Source organism: Rhineura floridana, chromosome 3, assembly GCF_030035675.1.
Source record: "Rhineura floridana isolate rRhiFlo1 chromosome 3, rRhiFlo1.hap2, whole genome shotgun sequence".
Lineage (NCBI taxonomy): Eukaryota > Metazoa > Chordata > Lepidosauria > Squamata > Rhineuridae > Rhineura > Rhineura floridana.
This window is the reverse complement of record NC_084482.1, coordinates 78303125-78326481: the sequence shown is the minus strand read 5'-3', so window position 1 is coordinate 78326481 and position 23357 is coordinate 78303125. Positions and strand designations below refer to the sequence as shown.

The following is a 23357-nucleotide window of genomic DNA, read 5'->3' as shown; positions in this document are numbered from 1 at the left end:
AGTAGCATGGAAAGCACACCTTGAACTTGTCCTAGTAGCAAATTGGCAACCAGTGCAGATTTCAGAGCAGAGGTATTATGTGCTGACAGGGTCTCACTCATGTCAGCAATCATGTCAGAGCATTCTGCACTAGCTGCAGCCCCTGGGTCAGGTTCTGCTGCATGGGGATTTCTGTGACCTTGGCTGACTGGCTGCCAGGATTGTTTTAGTTTTGGTTTTTGGTTAGGAACCCTGATGGGTTGTGGACTGCTGAGTTTTCTGCCTTACTCATAGGAATCTTCCTGTAGATGATATGGTATTGCATTTAGGAAAGCATCACTGTCTTTTGTTTTTGTTTTTTCTATTTGCATTTCATTTACCTCTGACCTTATTCCCTTACATCCATAGAAGCAACAACATTGGTTCTATGCACTCAGCTCAACCTCCTTAAACCCATTGATGATGCACCTTGTTGGTTGCATGAAGGTTTGTTTCTTGCCCAATAGCGATAAAAGAGAATTCACATACTGGGCAATGTGGCTTCAGTTGTTGAGAACTAACAGGGAACAGGCCGATCGTCTAAAGTATATATCTTAAATGAGTTCTTAAGATCAAGGCAAATGTGAGTTTCCTGCCATCTATTGGTGTCAGTGGTATGCAATTTGAATAATAAAGGTTTCTAGGTTTTCATATATTACATTCAAGAGGGGTCTCCAGGAGGATGAAGAGCTTGAGATATATTAGAAGTTTAAGTGTGACCTAGATAGTTAAATTTAAATAGTAAAGGAGTTGGGTTATAAGATTTTAGTTTAAATATTTAGAGGGGAGATCAGAGATTGTGTGCTTGTAAATAAAGCATAAGGAAGAGACCTCAGGTAATTAAAAGAGATTGTGGAGACCATGGAACATTTAATAACTGTCCCTGTACCATTGGAAGATTGCAAAGAACATCCTTTTGTTGTCCCTAGCAAGCTGAAATGAATGATAGGGGCTATAAAATGCCAAAACTAAAGATAATACAAAGTATAGCTTAGATAAAATCATTGATATAAGGTTTACATGCATGTAGATTATAGGTAACAATAAGAGAATAGATATACTGTAGCATCAGATAAGGCTTTAATAAAGAAGGTCACCTTGGGGTAGCAATGACTGACAGTGTGGGCAGAAAAAAGCCCCTTTTCCCCTGAAAAGGAGAAGTGAGAGAAGGTAAAAACCACAGGATTCACCATGAAAAGGGGGACGTTGGTGCAGTTTGAGATTAACAATCTACCTAGACAGAGGCAGATCCTTCTTGGAAGAGGGGTATGTTCTAAGGGGAGTAAGACCCAATCAACATAGGAAAATTAGCATGAAATTAATAGTTAATTAGCAGGGCAGGGGTTTACTGGAAATGACGGGGAGAGTATTTTAAGTGGGAACTTGGGTGTTAGCCTACTCTAAAACCCAGAGACATGTGTCATCCAGTTGGGGAAAGGAGAGGTGGCCCAAGGTGGTCTTTTTGTGAGTATTAAGTTTACCTTGCTTGCTGAAGAGCGTGGACAGTGTGTTTGCTTCTGTTTCCTGTTATCAGTAAAATTCTTCTTTTGAATGATCGGCTTTCCTTCTGATTCCTGCTTTTGCTGGGTTTTAAGGAAGGAGGATATTTGCGTATGGAATGGATGAAGGGGTGGTAGTAGGAGTATATGGGGACCCTTGGTATTACAATCCTTATAGTCACCACTACTGGAACCAAATACATAAGTTCTGGGCCTGGGCCTGTAGGCATAAGGACCGACAGACTAGTTGCTATTTGTATGCTAATGCTTGGAAGATCCTCTCCCCCCAGAATATTGCAACAATGGAAATCTGCTGAAACTAGAAAAAATGCTGTAGCAGTGGTTTCCTGCATTGGCAGGGGAGTGCACTAGATGACCTTAGAAATCAGTATGGTGCAATGGTTAGAGTATTGGGCTATGACCTGTGAGACCATGATTTGAATCTCCACTCAGCCATAAAGCTCACTGGGTGGCCTTGGGCCAGTTGCCATCTCTCAGCCTAACCTATCTCACAGGGTTGTTGTAAGGCTAATATGGAGATGGGAAGAACCATTTACATGACTCTGAGCTCCTTGGCAGAAGGTGGTATATAAATGTAACAAATAATATAAATAAATAATTCCAACTCATGATTCTACTCATATTTCAAAACACATTTACTGCAGGCTGGGCTGGGCCCCATGCATTTCTTATTAACAAGTTGATAACAAACATTATAGAAAGTTGCCTTATACCAAGTCAGACCATTGGTTTATTTAGCTGAGTATTGTGCACACTGACCAGCACTCCAGGATTTCTTTCTCATGCCCATACCAGGGATTAAATTTAGGATTTTTGGCATATGAAACATGCTGTCCCACTGTAGAAAGAAACACATCCTCACAAGGCCAGACTAGAAGGGTACCTCTGAACGCATCTTATGCCAATCATAAAACAGCCATTCAAATCTTAAAACCAACCTCAAAAATATAAAACACACAATGAATGAAAAGGCAAAAGTTATACTGTGTCACATCTCTCAACAGATTTGGGAACCGTGAAAAAATGTACAAGTCCACAACAAAACTGAAGAACCACACTCAGAATAATACAAATTGGAAATGAAAGAGTCCTTGTGTTGGACTTTATCATTGCTTGACAACATAGGGCCTAGACAGTATAGAAGAGATGTAGCAGTGAATAAAATCAGCCATAGATTCTGCTGGAAATATAAGCAACTGAATCCAAAAGCAACAGAACAGTCCCCATGAAATCAAGCCAAGGTCAGGGAAGACTCGCAGCCCCCCTGTGCCTGGGTTCAGAGGACTCAAATGGTCTTCATAAAAGCATGTGAAAAAGAAATTCAATGGATTTGGGATATCTGTGTCCTGATTTGGATCTTCTAAAACTAACTATGTATAGCTTTCTCATGGAGACGATTATGTGAAAAATGTTACAGATGACCCTGTGTGACCAAGTGCCATTTCCCAAAAGCAATTTATGTGGGTAAAATGAATGGGCAATTGCCCTTGGGGTCTAGCAGTATTTGATTAATATACAGGCGGGCCCTGCTTATACGGCAGGTTCCATTCCGGACTGCTGCCGTAAAGCAGAAATCGCCATAAAGCGGAACCCATTGACGATAATGGGGCATGTCGTGCGAAAATGACATCAAAATGGCACGCGACGTTAAAAAAACGCCGTAAAAGCAGAACAAGCGCCTTAATGTGGGGACTTTCCCTAATTGAAAGCTGCCGCATTAGCGAATCGCTGTAAAGCGGGGCCCTACTATATGTGGAATGTGAAGTACCACTGATAATGCTTTTTTTGAAATAGTGTTCTTTCAGATGTGCACAAATAATAGATTTTGACATTTCCTAGTATCGGGTCTTCTGCCACATGAATAAATACAAATAATTCCTTAACCCTGTTCCATTTGTTTCTGGTTGGCTGGTTGGTTTTTTCCTTAAAGTTTCCATCTAGTGCTCCATTGACTATTAAACGAGCTTTCCACACTAACCTACCATCAACCATGTATTGAGGAAATGTAAGCAGGAGCATAGAAAGTGGAACAAGAAAAGTTCATCCTTTATTCTGATCTGGTAAGTTATCACCCTGGCCTTGGAGGAAAGGGATGGAATATCAAATCTAACATTTCACAGAATTTGGAAATTTTGCAAATCTAGCAAGAAGAGCAATTTTCATATCTATCCGTGCTGGGGATTGTATTACCTTGACTTTATACGGCCTTATATCTGCACTTGTTCCTTTGAAGGAAGACTGATAATAGAAACAGCTTCTTCACATTCTTTTTTTTTTAGCCTCAGAGTGGGAAGAGGGGTAAAAAAGTGGATACGAATTCTGATCAGGGTAGTCATTTTCAAAAACTATTATTGCTGGCTGACTACAAAGAGATAAACAACCTGAACAATGGGCATTCCTGAGTGATGGGAAAAGGAAAAGAATGGAGGAAATGAAAATTTCATTTCAAAATTGCTCCAGCAGCAAATTAGGTTGGATCTGGTAGGAAGCTGGGCCCTAGAAGGACCAGTATATACTGTCAGATACAACAGGAATTTCCATTGTCCTCTTTCAGCCTCAACTAGGGTTGCATGGATTAGAATGTTTCTGTTTTATGTCAGTTTCACATGTTTCCGTTCCATTTTCTGTGGATTTTTTAAACAAATGCACACACATACAAAAAATTGCATTTAAATTGTATGCATTTTATCTTTATTCTATACATTTCCCTCTAAAACACTTTTTTCTATGCATTACTCCCTAAAATAAAATATTATATGCCATTTGTATTCATACACACGTTTATGCATTTTAATCAAAACTGATTAAATCCAATGGTTAATTGTGTTCCAATCCACATATAAGCCCAGGAACTGCACCTTAGTCTGGTCCGCTTTAAAATGCGGACTAAACAAAATTATTCTCTGTGAATGTCTAGTCATTTTCAATGGGCAGAGAAGAATCACAATGAAAGCTATGGTAGGCTGCTGAATAGGGCCATGAAACACCTTTCCCACGGTCACACTCACCTCAGTGGGCACAATATTAAGCATTACAAGGTGAAAGAGTACTAGAGGAAAAAGAGATGTTGCCAGCTCTCTGCTAGGCCCCTTCTACTTGCTCTGGTCCATCCACCCATCACTCCATTAGTGGAAGGTTAGTGGATGGTGCATCTCTCCTAGCCAGGGTAGACAGTAACTTCTTGTTTTCCACCTGCTGTGATACAGGGTTGTATCTGCAGCTGCATGAGTAGAGTTCTATTCATGCAACAGGGCTTCCCATTCCTCTCCTCTCCCTGTGTACCCCCAAAATAAGCTCTGGAGGTCCCCTAACCCTCTGGAGCAGTTTCGAGGGTGCATAGGTGGCTGCAAGGGAGAGGAGAGGAAGGAGAAATTATTTTTATGGTGGGGCCAAATTTCTCTTCCTCCATTCCCATGGGACTATTTGTTCCCCTGAAAAAGTGAATTCTGAGGACTCTCAAGTAGGGTCTGAGCGTACCTTTAAAGATGAGGTAGCTGAAGGTTTTGCTTTTGTTGCTGCTTTATGTGGCAGCTAGACTTCCCCAGCATCATTCCTTTTTATTGCAAGATAGAGTTCTCCATCTGAATGATACTATGTGGCATTATTCTCATAGGGTCACCAGTCTTTGAGGCAAACCAAACTACTGCCTGAAGCAGCAGCAAACCTTTAGCTGTTGTTGTCATTAAAATAATATTAAAAACTGGCCCACCTCTGGGTAAGGTAAGCCACACACCCATACCCCAAAGTTCTGAAATTATGCCTCCCTCCGAAGATAAATCCAAACGTCATATGGGCATTTTTGCTCCATTCTCACTCTCCCAAAGTACTGGTTTAATCCAGCACTAATTCATTCATAGCTACAGTGTAGAATCCCTACATACCTTTACACCAGAAGTCCTGTGCAGACAACAGTCTAGGGGGACATACATGGATGAGTGAATTGGGATGATGCTCACTTGCCCTGTTCCACCCTCCATGCATGCATCCAAACCTCTGCACATAGCCTATACGAGTATAGATGGTACTCACATAGCTCTCTCTATATGGTCACTTGAAATAATGGAGGGTGCAGAACCTTCATACCCTTGAAGAAGTATGGACTTTGCACAAAATCAGATCAATATGCAAAGATAATAAACAGGGCCAGAAGAGTTGGGGCCAACAGGTATATTCCCAACCCATTTCTCCCTGGATTGGTCATCGTCTCTAGATTATTTTCTTCACAGGGTTAGAGAGCAGTCTGTGTGTAGTAGTATGGACAAAGGGGACAGTAGGAACTCTGCAAAAGTGTGGGATCATGGCTATCCAGATCTGTATGCTTCTACTTGGTCTGCAGATTAAAATAACCAAGAACCTACTTTCAGCCAAAGTGGAGCTTATTGGAGATAACAATGAAAATGGAATCTGAGCGGGTGAATCATAGAATAGTAGAGTTGGAAGGAACCTATAAATCAATGCAGGAATCCAACTTAAAGTATACCTGACAGATGGCTGCCCAGTTGCCTCTTGAATGCTTTCAGTGTTTGAGAGCCCACCACCTCTCCAGGTAATTGGTTCCATTGCTGTACCGCTCTAATAGTTAGGTTTTTCCTGATGTTCAGTCAAAATCTGGCTTCCTGTAACTTGAGCTCATTATTGCATGGCCTGCACTCTGGGACATCTGAGAAGATATCCTGGCCCTCTTCTGTGTGACAACCTTTCAAGTACTTGAAGAGTACAATCACATCTCACACATCTCACCTCAGTCTTCTCAGGGCTAAACATACCCAGTTCTTTCAGTCTCTCCTCATAGTGATTTGTTTTCAGTCCCCTAATCATAATTGCTGCCCCCCTCTGAAACTGTTCAACTTTGTCTGCATCCTTCTTAAAGAACTGGACACAGTACTCAAGATGAGGCCTAACCAGTGCTGAATAGAGGGGAACTAGTACTTCACATGATTTGGAAACTATACTTCTGTTAATGCAGCCTAAAATATTAATATTTGCCTTTAAAAATATTAAATATTTGCCTTTTTTGCAGCCACATCGCACTGTTGGCTCATATTCAGCTTGTGCTCAACAACAATTCCAAGAACTTTCTTGCACGTAGTATTGCTTAGCTAAGTATCCCCCAACTTATAACTGAAGAAAATGCTTTGCATGTAGGGAGTCCCATATTCAGTCATATTATACAGGGCAGTGGCTATGCTGGAAGTTTTAGAAACAGCTGCCTACAAGTCAGGGTAGAATGAGCTATAGGAATAATTGGTCTGACTCAGATTAAATCATACAGCTTAGCAAGAAAGAACATACAAAAATTCCAGGTTTAAGCAGTGGGGTTTCAAATGAAAGGGTCCTCTCAAAGGAAAGTCCTCTAAGATCCAAGTGAGTCACTGGAAAATCAGAAGCTTTATAATGTTGGATGACTCTGCAGATTACATTAATTCTGCTAAATAGTTTGAAGGAAAGCAGTCTAGATTCAGCCTTCTGTCACATTAATAAGTCCCTTTGGAGTCTCCTTTGAGCTAGTTTCTGTTGGGTTAGGCACAATAAAGGCTCTGGAAGTCAAGGAAGAATCTGCCTAGATAGTTTAGAACACACACTACCATTTGGACTGTTGTGTAGACACCGAGAGAGAGAGAATGCAAGAGCTTCTCTTTCACTGTTTGTCCTGCTTAAGCCTTGCCTTGGAGTTCCTGAAATTGACAGGCTGTTCTGATTCTACAGCAGTTCCCAGAGTCCTTTGACAGTTCCCTTTCCCAAACTTTGCTATTGTTAAATAGAGATCATGTAAGCGTTGTGACTTGTTAACATCAAGACATGGTTGTATCTTCTTTCCTTCTTTCAAAACATTAAGGTCCCCTCCCTAGTCCCTTCATACTCATTTCATTTACTCTCTAATAGATTTTGATTATGTTCTTCCAGGACATTCACTATCTGCGAGTATAAGTATCTGTGAGTATGTCTTCAGTATGAACCTCAATTTAGATGACAACATTTGCAGGGCATTAGTCTCACAAACACTCGTACACATAAAGAACTCTGCTGGGAACTTAATGGAAAATTTTGCATGCATAGGTTTTGGTGTGTGCCTAAAAGGTGAATTAAAAAGCCATGTAATTTTAAATAGGCAACTAAAAAAGGTTATTAAACTAAAACTGAAGTTCTTTACAAGTACTTTGAGTTTAGAAGCTAATTGCACACAAAAAATTACTTTTAATGACGTCAGGCACTAAAACTACTGTAAGGTTGAGTGCAGCAATTTTATTGGAAAAAAATCTATGGGTATGTGCATTTCCTTCTTTAAAATACATTAGACTAGGAGCTATTGATGATCAGGAGTTAGTTATAGCTTTCTATACATGTTTATTTCCAAAACTATACAGACATTGGAAAATTGTCATTAGGTCTCTGTATTGGCTATCATCAATTCTGCAATGATAATATACATAATAGATTGCTCATTTCCAATTGTAAACCTACTTGACATGAACTGGAGTTTTCAGTTTGTCACAATAAAAAAAAATCATTTATATTTACATGTGCTAAGGGTTGCATAATTGACCATTGTACAGGTGTTTTAAAACCAGTAGCTACTGCTAAATGAATTTCAAGATTCACCTAAGTGGGTTTGGTTGTTAATTTAATTCACACATACAAACACAGATATGGTTTGTTAACAAAGACACCCCTTCCCTTCTCCCTCTTTTTGTTTTTGTTGTTCATTTGCCTCTAATTCGCATACTAGCTATGGAATGGGTAGACTCTATATCATAACCAATCAGGAGAGAGGTGAAAAACACAAATGCATGGTGAACAGTGGATCTGTATATTTGCAAAAGTGAAAATGTCTGAACATCTGCCTGGAAAACAAATGTTTGCTGCATTTGTGAAACAGCAAATATAGCAACAGCTATATTCAGCTCTGGTTTATTCAGATGGATCATGCATTTCAGCAAAATATTCTAGGTGCAAATGATCAGCATTCAGAGTGGGGAACGATCAGTTCACTGCAAACAAATGCTTTATAAGACCACAGCCAATCTTGCAGGGCATAATAATTGCAGTTGCAGTTGCTATGGAAAATTAGGAATAAAACAGCAGCAAAAACCCGGAGCTAGTCTATAGATGATGGTATTATTTATATTGGTCTTACTGATGTGCTCTGTACGGATCATGTTTCGCTCAAGTTCTTAAGACTTGTCTAACTTCTTATAGAAAGTGCTGTCTGTTCAAATCTTACATGCATGAGAGAGAAGACATTTGTGATGGAAAAAGATTTTAATCCATATTTTCTGCTCTAATAGCAAAGCCAGGGATATGAAATAAAATATTATGTTGTATATGGTACCTTTGCTCCATTTGTTCCCCCCACCGCCATCTTCATGCACTAGACCCAAGTACAAGGTACTGAAATATTTACAACATTTGTACATGTGCTTTTAGGGAGTTCACCCAAAAGTTCTATTTTTATTTGGATGTAAAGAAAAGCTATTTCCCCCCCTAGACTTAAATTGATCTGAAGTGAGAGGTGACTCTTCCAAAAAGAAAAGCCCACAGATGACAAAGATATCACATATTTATAGCAAATGCTAACGAACTGTATGGTGTGTTTACTCTTTGATTTTATTTCATAGCCGTTGTTATAATACCCAAAATCAAATGGTTTGTGGGTCTTCTCCTTATTGTACCTCTCAGATTCATTGGTACATTTCTATGTCATCCTTGTTTGTTTTTTGCATATCAGATTGCTTAAAATATAGAATGATAGTGTTCAAACCACAATAATTTTACAGTAGTCTTGGACAACGATATATTTACTGGCTTAGGGCACTAAATAATTCAGACCACTGCAAAATGTGTCATAAAGTTCTATGAAACTCTAATGCACAGTGGAGTTTAAATGACCAAAGGCGGATCCACTCCTTCACGTGTCAAGGAATGCCCTGTGGGCATAATGGTGCATGTGCAAAGTATTCCTTGGCATAGAAGAGAATGGGATACTTCTACTTGCAGAAAAGCCCATGTGTGTATGTTGAAGACCCCTCATGTGCACTACAGCCATCAGGTCACGGCATTAAAGTGGATTTATACAGGAAACCATCTTTCTGATAAATTCCAAGAATAAGGCTCATATCACCAATTTTCTTTCTGCTTGTTTAAAGATAAAGGTAGGACACCCAGTAGACCAGATTAAATAAACAGAATGCAGTTGGAAAAAATATACGGGCATATGAGTCCATTTTGGCAATGCGGATATGTATTCTCCCATGCCGCCATGCTCCTGTTCGGCAATCCTCAAAGCAGCAGAAAAAGCTTGCACAGTCCTTGCCATCAAGACATTCATATCCATATTCTTCATCCCGTTCTTGGAGGTGCGTAGCATTGTTCATCTGAATAGTAGCTGACCTTGGACGGATATCAATTGTAGGTGCCTAGGACAAACAAGAAGCAAGAAGGGAAAGATGAAAGAACGAGTCTTTTGGTCATTGCTACCATGTTCTATTTCTACTAACATTTGGTCTGTTGAAATCTGTTGCTCTACATAATGGCTGAATGAGGGCATTCCTAATCCTTAAGAATGTTATCATGATGAATCCTTAATATGGAACTTATTCAAAGCAACAATCCAGCGCTTATACTTTAAATTACCACTTTACTTAATAGCATCAATTTGGCTGGCTTTAACTCCAAATAGGAATGCAAAATAAAAAGTGCTGTGATTTGTTTGTTAAAGGACTGCATCATGTATGAAGACAATCACAATTTTTTTCATATCACTATATGTGAAAAAATATTGTAAATGCAGAATTTAAAAATTCATGCTTTATGTTCCTGCATGGATGAATAACTAAAATTGGCTAAGGGGAAGAGGATGCTACCAGATGAATTATGTGAACATAGATTAGGTGGGTCTCTATAATGAACTCTGGTACTAAGCGTTCCTGACAACATGCAGCTCTGGATTAACAAAGGTTCACTGACTAAAAACTTCATAATGTCAACACAGTATAGAGCAGCTGCCCATGTATAATCACTTGAATCATATTTCACCGACAAACTCTTTTGATACTTTAGTGAACATGTTGCATGTCTCTAATTGCTAAAATTAAGGTTGAAGTCAGAAAATTGTTTTAAAATAATCAAAATTATAATTAATATTTCATTTAGGCTTTTTTAAAAGAAAAAAATCATCCAGAACTAAGTATCTGCATTTCAGAATGAGGAATATTTAAAGTTGTTATACAGCTACCTGTATTTGCCACTTTGGATAATAAATGATCTGAAGAGCTAGTGATAACATCAAATGTAACTAATGTATACCCTTTCAAAACTCTGACAGTTTGTGTAAGAATAACATTTGTATCATTCAAATGGCATCTAATAGTTCAGTGCATATCTTTGAGAGATTTATAGTTTGCATATCTTTAAAAGATCTTTAAGAGAACTGAGTTCTAAAAGGGTTTTTTTGGTGGACTATCAGTGTAGCTAGTGGCATTGGATTGGATCCCATGGATAACTTAAAAAAGAGAGCAACACAGATGTTTGGGATATACTGCTAGGCTCTCCTCATGCATGCGATCAAAACATGTTAAAATCCTTTAAACATCATAAGTTCAAAACAGTAGTGAATTGGTGTTTGGGCTGCTGAATCAACTTCATGTTAATTTCTACGTATTAGCCATTCTACTTCACTGTGAGATAGCTTCAGGTAGGATGCATAGATATCTAATAAGCTTTTATTGAAGCTCTAGTTGTTCAGTTCAGCAGTCACATGCAGTGGATTTCTATGCCAAAAATATTATACCTTGAATGAAAACATCCGAAGAAGCTTTGGTTTTGTAGACAGAAAAAAAACCCAGAGGTTTTTAAATTAAAGAAAGATAGAGAAAAAGGAGACAAGAAGTAGCATAAATTAAAGTTACTTTTCTAAATTAATGCAAGTTAAAAAAAACAACAGAAATGGAATAATGATTTAAGATAGAATTTTAAATAAGAACTTTAAAAGCAATTAACATGTAAAGAAGGATCTAAGTTACAAAACCTGGAAATCCAATTTAAAATATATTGACAATTAAGGATCCTGTGATTTGTTCAATTTCTTGACTGCTCCTCTTCTAAGGAAAAAGACTGACTAATATTGGATAGACACCGTTCCTCTTCAAGGTCCATAGGCCTTGGTGTACCACCTCTGTTTCTGCCCTTTTACCATCCTAGTTTACAAAATGCTTAATTCCTTTGGATTGCAGACAACTGAAGTAACTCTAGACTCTTGCACTATTTATTTGTTTAAAGGATTTATACACTGCCTTTTAGCACTGATTTCAAGACAATTTACAACAATTAAGACAATGCTAATAAAGGGGTACAACTGCATTGTGCTAATAAAATACCCTATAATGGTAAGTGGTGGAAAAGAGAGAAGGGAGAAAGTAAAGTCAATAAAAAGAAAGGAGGGAGGGGATAAATGTGGCAGTGGGGAAAGACACAAGAAGAGATATTTCATGTTTTGAAATTCGGATTAACAACGTGCATACTCTCAATCCTATTTCAATCCTTAACAGTTAATACCATACTTCAAGGGCTCAATAGGTCTATGGCATCCGTAAGGAGAGTACCACAAGTGCAGGTAGCTCATCTTGCAGTAATATCCTTGATATCTTTTAAAATCTGTAAAGCACTCAGGGAAATCCATAAATTTAGTGGCTCACATCCTCCAGAAACCCCAGATGACAGGTCTGCCTTCTAACACCCCAGCCACCCACCCAAATTCCAACATTCTATTCTGAACAGATGCAGTGGAGTTCTTGGGTGAGAGGAGTCACTGGTAGCAGGGCCTAGTTTCCCACCCCAACTTAAGCACTGCTTAGATTGGGGCTGGCATCATAATGAGCACAGACCTGTCGTCTACCAATCAACCAGAGTTATTCTTTGTAGCTGGGTTACAGAGCAGATTGCAACTGCCTCACAGTCCATGAGCCATCACCAGCTGGGAGTAGTGGCTGGCAAGGCAGTGCGGGTGGGGCTCCATAGCTCTCCTGGCTTCCCAACACACCAGTTGGCTGTTGATAACCGAGAGAGGGAGGAGTGAGGCACGGAGCTCAGTGTGGTGTGGTGTGGGGCAGAGCCAGTCTGACATTCCTGCCACTATGTGCCTCACCGAGCTCCCTACACCTTGCCCCTCCCCCTCTCAGTCAGTGGCAGTGACTTGCGGAGTTGGGAAACCGGGAGAGCAACACAGCCCCACCCACACCACCCTACCAGCCAATACTGCCAGATGGACTAGCTGCAGAAAATGCTTCCTCTAAAAGAGAAGGACCGTAATTCCAGGCAGAACAGATTAAATTTTAATTATTATATGTAACCCAATCCTGTGGATGATTGCTGAGAAGACCCGCTGAATTCAATGCAGCTTACTCCCAGGTAAGCGTGTAGAGAATTTAATAAGTTCCTGTGATTATAGTAATTTAATACAACAGAGCACGTGCATATGAGCGGAAAATGGACCCAAGAAAAGCAGACAATTCTCTTGTTAGTAACAATGGCAGGTTTCCCTTAACTGTGAGGCTTGCAATGGACCCATGTAGCTATTTATCGGATTTTGTCAAGGTTTGAAACATGTAGCTAAGATGCTTTGTTCAGATGTAGTTTCCTCTAACTAAGAAAGTAAATGCCATACGACTGAACTAAATGGCTCTGATCCAGAGATGTCCAGGGTGAGTGGAAAGATTCTTCCACTTGTGCAAGACGGTCCCACCAAATCATCCCAATTTCCCAGTCCTGCTGCAGCACCTTGAGCTTCATCACACACCACACCAGAGGTCCCTTGACTCAGCAGTTTTGTAGGGCAGTGGGAGCTCTAGTGGTGGCAGGGAGGGAAAGAGCTTGCAAATCACTGCTATTTGAGAGGAGTTTTGTTTGCACTTATCTGGATCCCCCCAAGATCTATTAGTGACACTTGCTAACACCACTGCTCTCTGATGGTGAGATGTACAAACCTGAGTAAAAATTGCTGCAATAGAAAGAACTTCTTATGCACGCTTAAGGCACTTCCAAGTGCACATTGGGCAGGAGGGGAGTCCTGCTTCATTATGCAGCCCTTTGGGCCGCATTACATGTCCCTCTAGCATATTCACTGACACTTCGAGAATGGCAGGGGGTGGGGTTGAAAAGCCCTGATGCCATCCACACAACTCTCTTTGAATCCTGTTCTATGACTACATGAACTTACTGCACCACAATGGGGTACATGATCAGTTTAGTTAGTCATTCAGTCCCCTCAATGACAAATAACAAGATACCAAAGACAACAAGGTTTTCTTGTCTTTCCGGGTGTATACACTAGGAAAGTAAAGGATGCCTTCTCTACACTATTTAAACACACACTCCGCCACAGTGCTCTGTCACTCTGTGTTTGGCACTCTGCTGGAATCTGACTATCAAAGCCTCCCCAGGCTAGGGCCAGGGAGTGTATGAAAGGTGATCAGGGAGAGCACTGAATGTGACCAGCAGTTCCCTTCCCTTGCCTGGTCATTCAGCAAACCTTCCATGCTTTCCATTTCTAATACAGATACAAGACAACAAAAATGTTCCTTTCTGGAAATAATAATTAGATTTGGGGATCATTTTGTATACTAATAAAATACATACAGGGTTTTTCTTCTTTTTGTCTTTATCTTTGCTTGGCTTTCTGTTACTGACAAAATAATGAAGAGTCCCGTACTCCACCAGAGCAGAAAAAACAAAAATGAAGCAAACTGATACAAAGAGATCCATTGCCGTCACATAAGACACTTTGGGGAGAGATTTGCGAGCAATTGTACTGAGAGTGGTCATTGTCAGGACAGTTGTGATACCTAGTAAGGAAACAGAAAGGTACAGAAAATATATTACTACTAAAGAATTTTCCCTTGCATGGGGAAGCCCTGTGCATGTATGCCAGTATATGCTTGTACACTACTGCGAAATGCATGCCGGCAAGGCTAGCCAGTGCAACACCATGAACCCCCCCTTCACATATGTTTCAACACATGAGGCGTTCTATGTAAAGCCCCAATTGTTTAATTCCAGATTAATATTCTACTTCCTCATAGGGAGTTCCTATGCAATGTTCCTGAGATCTGTGGGATTACAGAAATCAATAATACAATCCAGCCAGCAAAATGCTGGCAGAGGTATGCTTATATAAGCCAATATCTGTGAAATTCCTCAGAAGAACACAAGGTCTCAGCACTTCAGGACAAGGTAAGCAATACATCATAATAATGCCCTTGGATCATGTGCTGCCTCTCTCCTCTCTCCCCTAGCCTCTCCAAAGTGCTTACAAATATTGATTAACTGAGCTTCCAAATAGGCCTCTTTCATTTAAGATCTATGTCTGACCATTGGTCCATGTAAACATCTCACTCGAGTCTTCTCCAATATATAAGAGGTGTCACAGTATTGTAAATAGCAATGTTTATAACACAGGGCAGCATTTACACATAGTAACATCTAAAGTAAAAGTGCTGGATTTTCCATTTCAGCTGCAGATAAGGCTGCAGTTACATCAGCTTCAGCTGTTTCATTCCTCCTGTCAAGTGTCCAAATGGCTGTGTTTTCATACCATGAAGCTACTGTATCCACAGACAGAGTGAGTGACACAATTTCATGAATGAAAAAAGCTAGGCATAGAAACACTATGGGATTTTCTTATGCACATTTTAATTGTTCTGCCACGTCATAGTAGCATACAGCAGTCTTGGAAATAATTTTGTTAAGGATGATGTTTAAATGTAAATATATTGCTTTCAAGTCAATTCTGACTTACGGTGGCCCTATGAATAGGGTTTTCATGGTAAATGGTATTCAGAGGTGGTTTACCATTGCCTTGGCTGAGAGGCAGTGCCTGGCCCAAGGTCACCCAGTGAGCTTCATGGCTGTGTGTGTGTGTGGGTTCAAACCCTGGTCTCCCAGGTCCTAGTCCAACACTCTAACCACTATGCCACACTGATGTTTAAAATATATTAAATAAAGCACACATTCCAGTCACACTGTGGGATGCCACAGTGGGGGCCCAGCTGAGTTGGAGACTTTAAAGGGTGAAAATGTCTAAACAGTGTTTGGAATTTATGAATTTGCCCAGATCCTGACATTTTAGATGCATGTGCACAGGAAATGGCCAGAATCCAATGTAGATCTAAGTGCACTTTAGGAACACTAGCAACTAGAAGAGAGAGAAGCAGTGACCTACCCAAAGATGTTCTGGCTGGAACTGCATCCTTGTTAATCCAAAAAGAGACCCAAGATAGCACTACAATGAGTGTGCAGGGAATATAAGTCTGAATGGTGAAGTAGCCCATCCTTCTGCTTAGATCAAAGTAGACTGCCATGACCACATAATCTCCTGTAAAATATATGTTATGCAATATAATATTATACAGTTCAGTAACTTTCCAAACTTCCTGTGAGTCTGAGATAAGTTAATATTTGTATCCAACACAGGAGGCTACCACCCCCTACCAACCTTTCATCCTGCTTCATGGCAGACTTTTGTCCCTTCCAGCTGGACTAGTTCCCTCATTAGGAATTATACAAGAGCAATTACTGGTATTGCATAAACTGAAAAGGAACAGTCCATTAATTGCAACAAGTCCAGATAATTGGGGTGAGATTAACTTTAGATCCAGCACAAGTCACAAATGAACAACAGGATGGATCATTCCATATCTGCCCAGCTCCTCTTACATTTCTCCATAGCCATACTATACTTCAGTGCCAGATTAGTGATCTAACCAGGGCTAACTGTGTCTAGGAAATTTCATTTTCCTATTCTACTTCCAGGGGATTTGGCAAGATAACAGTTTGTCACATCCCACTCACATTAGCTGTCCATAGTGTCCAGGAGTCCTATTTACATAATCAATCATGGATGAAAGGCATTGACAGTAAGTCATCCCCATGCCCATTGGACATTTTTATTGCAATGTGCTGAAAATCAGTGTTTAAAATTCCTGGCTGTGTATGCCACAAGCACAGCCAGGGTTTTCCATTGCTAGTTATGAAATATTTGGCAAGTGTACATATATTTTTCATTATGTAGCCAATGACTAAATACAAATTTCACTGAGTTGCACAGATTAGTAAAACCCAAATGTTCTGGTGGGTGCTCTGTTTTTGCTGCCCTCCCCTTAGGCTCTCCCTCCCTTATTTCCATTCTTTGAAATCACTTCTCCCAGCCATTGCAACCAAACAGGTAGTTTGCGTGTGCACACAGAAAGAGGTAAAGAATGAGGAGGTATTTCCAGATGGGAAACAGACCCTCTCTTTTTTCCAATGATCCTTTTTCATACATTCACTCCAGATGTCGAAAGCCTCTCAGCATGTACCAGCATTGTGCAATTTTAAACAGTCAGAACCAGGGCTTTTTGTGTCAGTACTCACCAACATATAATACCATCACCCCTTTTTTGGCTGGCTGTAGCAGCCATTTTGCGTGGCCACTCACAGCATATTTATCATACGAGTACCAGCACCTCATTTTTTACCCCAAAAAAGCACTGGTGAGGACAATTGGTTGTCCCCACCCCTAACACCGGACAAGATTTTAATAATATTCTTAGTTTGCTACCCATGCAAGATTGGGAAGGTGAGGAAGGTACACTAAAAAGGTATGTGCTTATTTTTAATCATTATATTTTCCAGCGTGAAAGGTCATTTCAATTTCTTATCATGTTTGTCCCTTATTTATGTGAGGGCTGAGTCACATGGCCACTGCAGTGTGGTAGCTGCAGAAAAACCTTGCTAGTGTTGACATCCAAATGCCTCAAATCCATGGTGAGCCAGTTGTGCGCATCATATGCAGCTTCAAGTTGTTGGCATGCCACTGCAATAATTCATAAAGCAGCATTCACAATGACATGCCAAAAGTTGAATCTTATGTGTGGCTGCACATGCCCATAACCAGCTCACCATGGGCTGAGATGACCAAGAACATGGAAGTGAGTTATACCCACAGCATTTCACAGATGAAACAGGAGTATTACTTTCACACCAAAGATCACTGAGTCCCATTTGGCAACACAGAAATACTTGCCTCATTCAGAAATTCAATCTCTAGAGACTTAGGGGAGGACACTAAAGCATAAAGAATGGTGACCCAAGCATAAATGTGTGTATAGTAACAACATTTTTAAAGAGCATCCCTCGAATCGCCCTAAATGGCAATAAAGGCACAATGATTCACCAAGTGCAAGCATTTTATTTATTTGTTTGTGGGTTGCCCCATAAAGCCCCATGGATCCCCCAAGATGTGCCAGCCTAATGTTGAAAAATACAATTCAATGAAGTAAAAAATAACCTACTCCTCCACCTTCTGCCCTGGCCAACATGTATGACAGGCCTTGGGATGCAATAGCCAATCGGTCTCCTCAGCCAGGATTTCTCTATAAGTCTCACTATGTTCAATGAGGCTTATTCCCACAGGAGTTCAGCCTTAATCTGCCATCTAAAACGCAATAAAAGAGACAACAGGCTGTTCCTCTGCCCAACAGCCATCACAGAAAAGGCTCCATCTTCATGCGCCACAGAAAGGATTCAATAAGCGCAGACGTTGCCACATTAAAAGAGGCTATTGATACCTAAAGCCCTTCCAATTAAGAGCCAAAATCCCAGCTAAAAGGGAAGGTTTTTGCCTGGTGCCTGAAAACAGATAATGATGGTGCCATGTGTACCTCCCTAAGGAGAGTATTCCACAAGCAGGTAGTCACCACTGAAAAGGCCCATTCTCATGTTGCTACCCTCTACACTCCCTTGGAGGGGCCACACTGAGAAGGGCCTCAGATGAAGCACACAGGGGCCAGATCGGTTCATGTGGGAGAGGCAGTCCTTGTGGTATTAGGGTCCTGAGCCACATAAGACTTTATAGGTTAAAACCAGCACTTTGAACTGATCCCAGAAATTAGTTGGTAGCTAGTGCAGTCATACCAGAATAGGTGCTATATGTTCCGACTGTCTTATGCCAGTGAACAGTGTCTACTGAATTCTGCAACAGTTGCAGTTTCTGAACCATCTTCAAAGGCAGCCCCACATATAACACGTTGCAGTAGTCCAACCTAAAGGTAGCATAGACAACTGAAGTTAGGCTTTCCCTGACCAGGTAGGGGTGCATCAGTCGAAGATGATGAAAGGCATTCTGCATTACTGAGGCTACTTCAGCCTCAAGCAGCAGTAATGGATCCAGAAGTACCCCTAAGTTATGTACCTACTCCTTCAGAGGTAATGTAACCCCCTTCAGAGCAGGCCATGCCCCACACATCTGGTCTAGGGAACCACCCACTAACAGTGCCTCGGTTTTGTCTGGATTAATTTTCAGTTTTCTGGCTCTCAGCCAGTCCATTACTGAGGCAAGGCCTCAATCTAGCACTTCCACTGCCACACCTGCAGATGGAACGTATAGCGGCATGGCATCAATATATTGTTGACAATGAACTCAAAACTCCAGATGACTTTATTCAGGAGTTTCATGTAGATGTTAAAAAGCATGGGGGACAAAACTGAACCTCGTGGAACCCCACATTGAAGCCTCTACAGGGCTGAACAACAGTCCCCACCCTCTGAAAACGACCATTCAAGTAGGACTGGAAACACCACAGAGCAGTGCTATCCACTCCCAACTTGGATAGTTATTCCAGAAGAATACCATGGTCGATGATATCAAAAGCCACTGACAGATCAAGAATGATTAATGGGGATACACTCCGCCATCTCTCTCTTGACAGAGAACATCATGCAGGGCAACCAAGGCAGGTTCTGTGTCAAAACTGGGCCTAAATCCCAGTGGAAATGGATCTAGAAAATTGGTTTCGTCCAAGAGAGCCTAGATCTGGCCTGCAATCACACGCTCAAGGGCCTTGCCCCAAAAGGGAAGATTAGCAACTGGTCAGTAATTATTTAGATTTTCTAAATCCAAGGAGGGTTTCTTAAAGAATGGTCTTACCACTGCCTCCTTTAAGCAGGCAGGGACTACCCCCTCACTCAAGGAGGCATTAATCACCTCCCTGGCCCAGCCAGCTGTCTGCTCTTTGCTAGTTTTTATTAGCCAGATAACATTCACAACACAAGTTTTATTCAAGGCAAAAACTAGGACAGTTGTCTGTGCAGAGCTAAAAGTAGTGCTTTATTGGCTGGTATGGATGCAGTGGAACTTATTTAAAGTTATTGTGCTGTGCTTGATGCAACACCGCACATTAAAGCAACATGCTTGCCTCGTATCAGAGCACACAGGAAATGTTAATTTAGTAGAATTATTTTAATAATAAACTTCCCAGCTTTTGGCAATGGAGTTATGCTTGCCTTTTGTTCGACCACAGAAGCAACACAGAGGATAATTATATACCACCGTGGCAAATGCTGTCCAAATTAACAGCAACAAAATATTTGCATTTTGCTTTGTTCAGTGCATGTCACTGATGTGATTTTCATTTATTTAAAAATGTTCTGCCTTGGCTTTCCACCAGTGAGGATTCTGCGTGTGTCCTATTGGATTCAGTGGGACTTACATTTAAGTCAGTATGTATAGGATTGCACTGTTAGTTTATATTGGTTGGTGTGTGTTTATGTATGAGAAAGACTGAGCATGGGTTTGCCTACTAGTGCCCGGTGGAGTGGTGAAGGTGGGTGGCACTGTGCACCTGGATTCCAGATGTCAATAATCTCTGCTGCCTACTGAGAAGGGTAGCAGCAAGGTGTAGGAAGCACAGGGCAGGTGTGGCAGTGCAGCATCAGAAGCATCACATTGCTTCTGCCTCCATGCACACACCAATGCTGTACTCCCCACACCTCACCCCTCTCTCTCTTGGTAAGCAGCAGCAATGTTTGCCATCCAGAAGCCAGGCATGCAACACCGCCCTGCCTTTGCTGCCCCACTGACCACTACTGGGTTTGAGGAGGTTCTTCAATCCTTGTCAGAAGGTAGATCAGGATCTGCTGGTAGACCTCTAGGTGAATTGAAACAGTTTGACAAGGATTTCTGACTTCCAATTAAATGAAATGTTTACCATGAAGAAAATGGGGGTGGGAAGGGAATACATATGAAGATATAATGAAATTGTGGGGGGGGGAGGGGAGTAACCAGGAGTAATTATTTATGTGGAAGGCCTGGCCTGTAAGCTCACAGTTTTGTTTGGGTACTCAAAAAGAACCCCTGGGTTCAGAGTTTTTTGTTTTTTTAAATTCTGAGTGTTAATACTTTATCATCTTTTTTGCACCTGACTGAAGTTGGTGGATCAAGAGGCTCTAGTAGAAATGAATTAGATCCCGTAAGCTTGAAGTCTGTCCTCCCCCGAGATACAGTGTAGCCTGATTCAGAGAACATGAGTCACAATTAAGTCCCATTAAATTAACTGGACTTAAGTTAGTTGTGACTCATGATTAATTTGTCTCGCTAATTTAACAGGACTTAAAGTGACTACTATGTATTGAGATCTATGTATATATTTTAGAATATTATTTATACATGTCTTTCCTCAGCTCTTCCATCACCTAATGTGCTATTACTGCCAGGTTTTAATTCATTGCAGAACATGTGCTGAATTTTCTCTATGGAGACCTAAGGCAATTTGGAGGGGGGGAAATTGCATACTTGGCATCCAGGACACCAAGAGATTGCTGCTTGTGGCGGTGAGGTGAACAGGGAGGAAAGGTTTGAAACGCCTCTAAACCTACATCTGCCCCTTCATTCCTCCTGGGAGTCTTCCACTTGCCTCCAATTGCCATCTACCATCAGGCAAGCCTCTCACCATCAGGCAACCCAGCCTTGCAGCTGAGAGCAGCTTGAAGACTCTGCAGCTTTTGCTAATTTACAACCCACAATAGCAGAAATGCAGAGGCTCACCCGATGCAAGAGACTGACCCTGGGGGGTTGACACCAAAAGGGTAACACCAAGGGAAATAATCCCTTTGGGGTTGGAATGAGGGTGCCACCCCACTTTATGCATGTATGTGTGTGCTTCCCGCCCGGTTAGCATTATATGAGATTTGTATGTGGCATGTATTTGGGGTGCATGAGAGGGTGAATGCATGACATTAGGTTTTATGTTTTTTGGAGAGCCCGGTGTGAGAGAATGAGATATCCCAGAGAGTTTATAAACCCTGGTGTGAGACGGTAGAGAAGTGGCTGCTTATGCCCTAGGTGATAGATGGACTGGACTGTCTATATTGTTTTGTTTTCCTTTGCTTTTTCAGCTGGAAGGGGGGCATATATATGGTGGGCTCTGTTCCAAGCAACAGGAGTTTGTAGTGCACAAGCTGCTTTTCATGGGCTAGAAGTTCACCTTGTTTGTTTCAGGAATGGAAGGTGCCAGAACAACAAATGGATGGGGAAAGAAATGAACAAAAATCTATGATGGGTGACCCAAATTGGTTCAAAGTTTCACATATGATTTATCAACTATTCAGTAAGGACTGATTGAATGTTGAACAGCTAGAGTAAACATGGGGCACTGTTTAGATAATAACCAGTAGGCACAATTTATTGGCATGGCTGACAATGGCCACATGGCATGCAGAAATTCAGATATACACCTAACTGCATTGGGGCAAAATATTACTTAGTGTGATATTGGGGGGGAATTAACATATTTTCCCCTTGCATAACTGTATCCATTAAGAATCTGAACATCTTTTTTCAAATGAAACATATTCAGCATTTGAATTTGCTGTGAAGCTTTATATAAACCCTTGCTGATAGTAAGGCACCCAACACTTCTGAAATTGGACAACTGAAAACTGACAGTGCCTCTGTCAGTTATGTAAGTAAGATTATCCACAATTAGCACATACCTTCTGTATGAGTTACATCTGTAATAATAATAATAATAATAATAATTTAATTTATAAGCCGCCTATCTGGCCAATGGCCACTCTAGGCGACGTACAATTTAGTTGCAATAAATGCATCATAATAAAATACACATAAAATACATATAACAGTAAAACTATAAATAAAGAACAATAGCAGTTCAGAGTAATAGGCAGTTAGTCCTGAAAATTAACCCTCCCCGGAAGTCCCAAAGGCCTGTCTGAAGAGCCAGGTCTTCAAGGCTTTGCGGAATACATTCAGGGAAGGGGCATGCCGAAGATCATATGGGAGGGAGTTCCAGAGAGTGGGGGCCGCCACTGAAAATGCCCTCTCTCTAGTCCCCACCAACCTAGCTGTTTTAGTTGGTGGGACTGAGAGAAGGCCCTGAGTGGCTGATCTTGTCGGGCGGCATAATTGGTGGCGCTGGAGGCGCTCCATCAGGTAAACTGGGCCGAAACCGTGTAGGGATTTAAAGGTTAATACCAACACCTTGAATTGAGCCCGGAAAACAACAGGAAGCCAGTGAAGATCGAACAACACTGGGGTGATATGTTCCCGGCGGCGACAATTTGTGAGTAGTCGAGCCGCAGCATTTTGTATCAGTTGTAATTTCCGGACCGTTTTCAAGGGTAACCCCACGTAGAGCGCATTACAGTAGTCTAAACGAGAGGTGACCAGGGCATGTACTACCAGTGGGAGCTGATGAACAGGGAGGTAGGGTTGCAGCCTACGAATGAGGTGTAATTGATACCAAGCTGCCCGGCTCACTGCCGAAATCTGAGCCTCCATGGACAGCTTGGAATCAAAAACAACCCCAAGGCTGCGGACCTGGTCCTTTAGGGGCAGTCTCACCCCGTTGAACATCAGGTCAACATTTCCCAACCTTCCCCTGTCTCCCACAAGCAGCACCTCAGTCTTATCGGGATTTAACTTCAACCTGTTCCTTCCCATCCATCCACTCACAGATTCCAGACACTTGGACATGGTCTCCACAGCCAACT

The 23357-nt window shown here is 41.2% G+C and overlaps 1 protein-coding gene across 1 annotated transcript in view; it reads right to left on the bottom strand.

Annotated features, from left to right (window-relative positions):
• Positions 1-8152: 8152 nt before the first annotated feature.
• Positions 8153-23357, bottom strand: part of GABRG2 (gamma-aminobutyric acid type A receptor subunit gamma2) — a 79104-nt gene continuing 63899 nt past the window's right edge. Inside the window, exons 7-9 of the mRNA XM_061621875.1 lie at positions 15751-15903; positions 14169-14374; positions 8153-9952 (exon numbers count right to left, since the gene is read on the bottom strand). Of these exons, the coding sequence (XP_061477859.1) occupies positions 9677-9952; positions 14169-14374; positions 15751-15903 (635 nt within the window). The 3' untranslated portion in view covers positions 8153-9676. The remainder of the gene's footprint in view (positions 9953-14168; positions 14375-15750; positions 15904-23357) is intronic.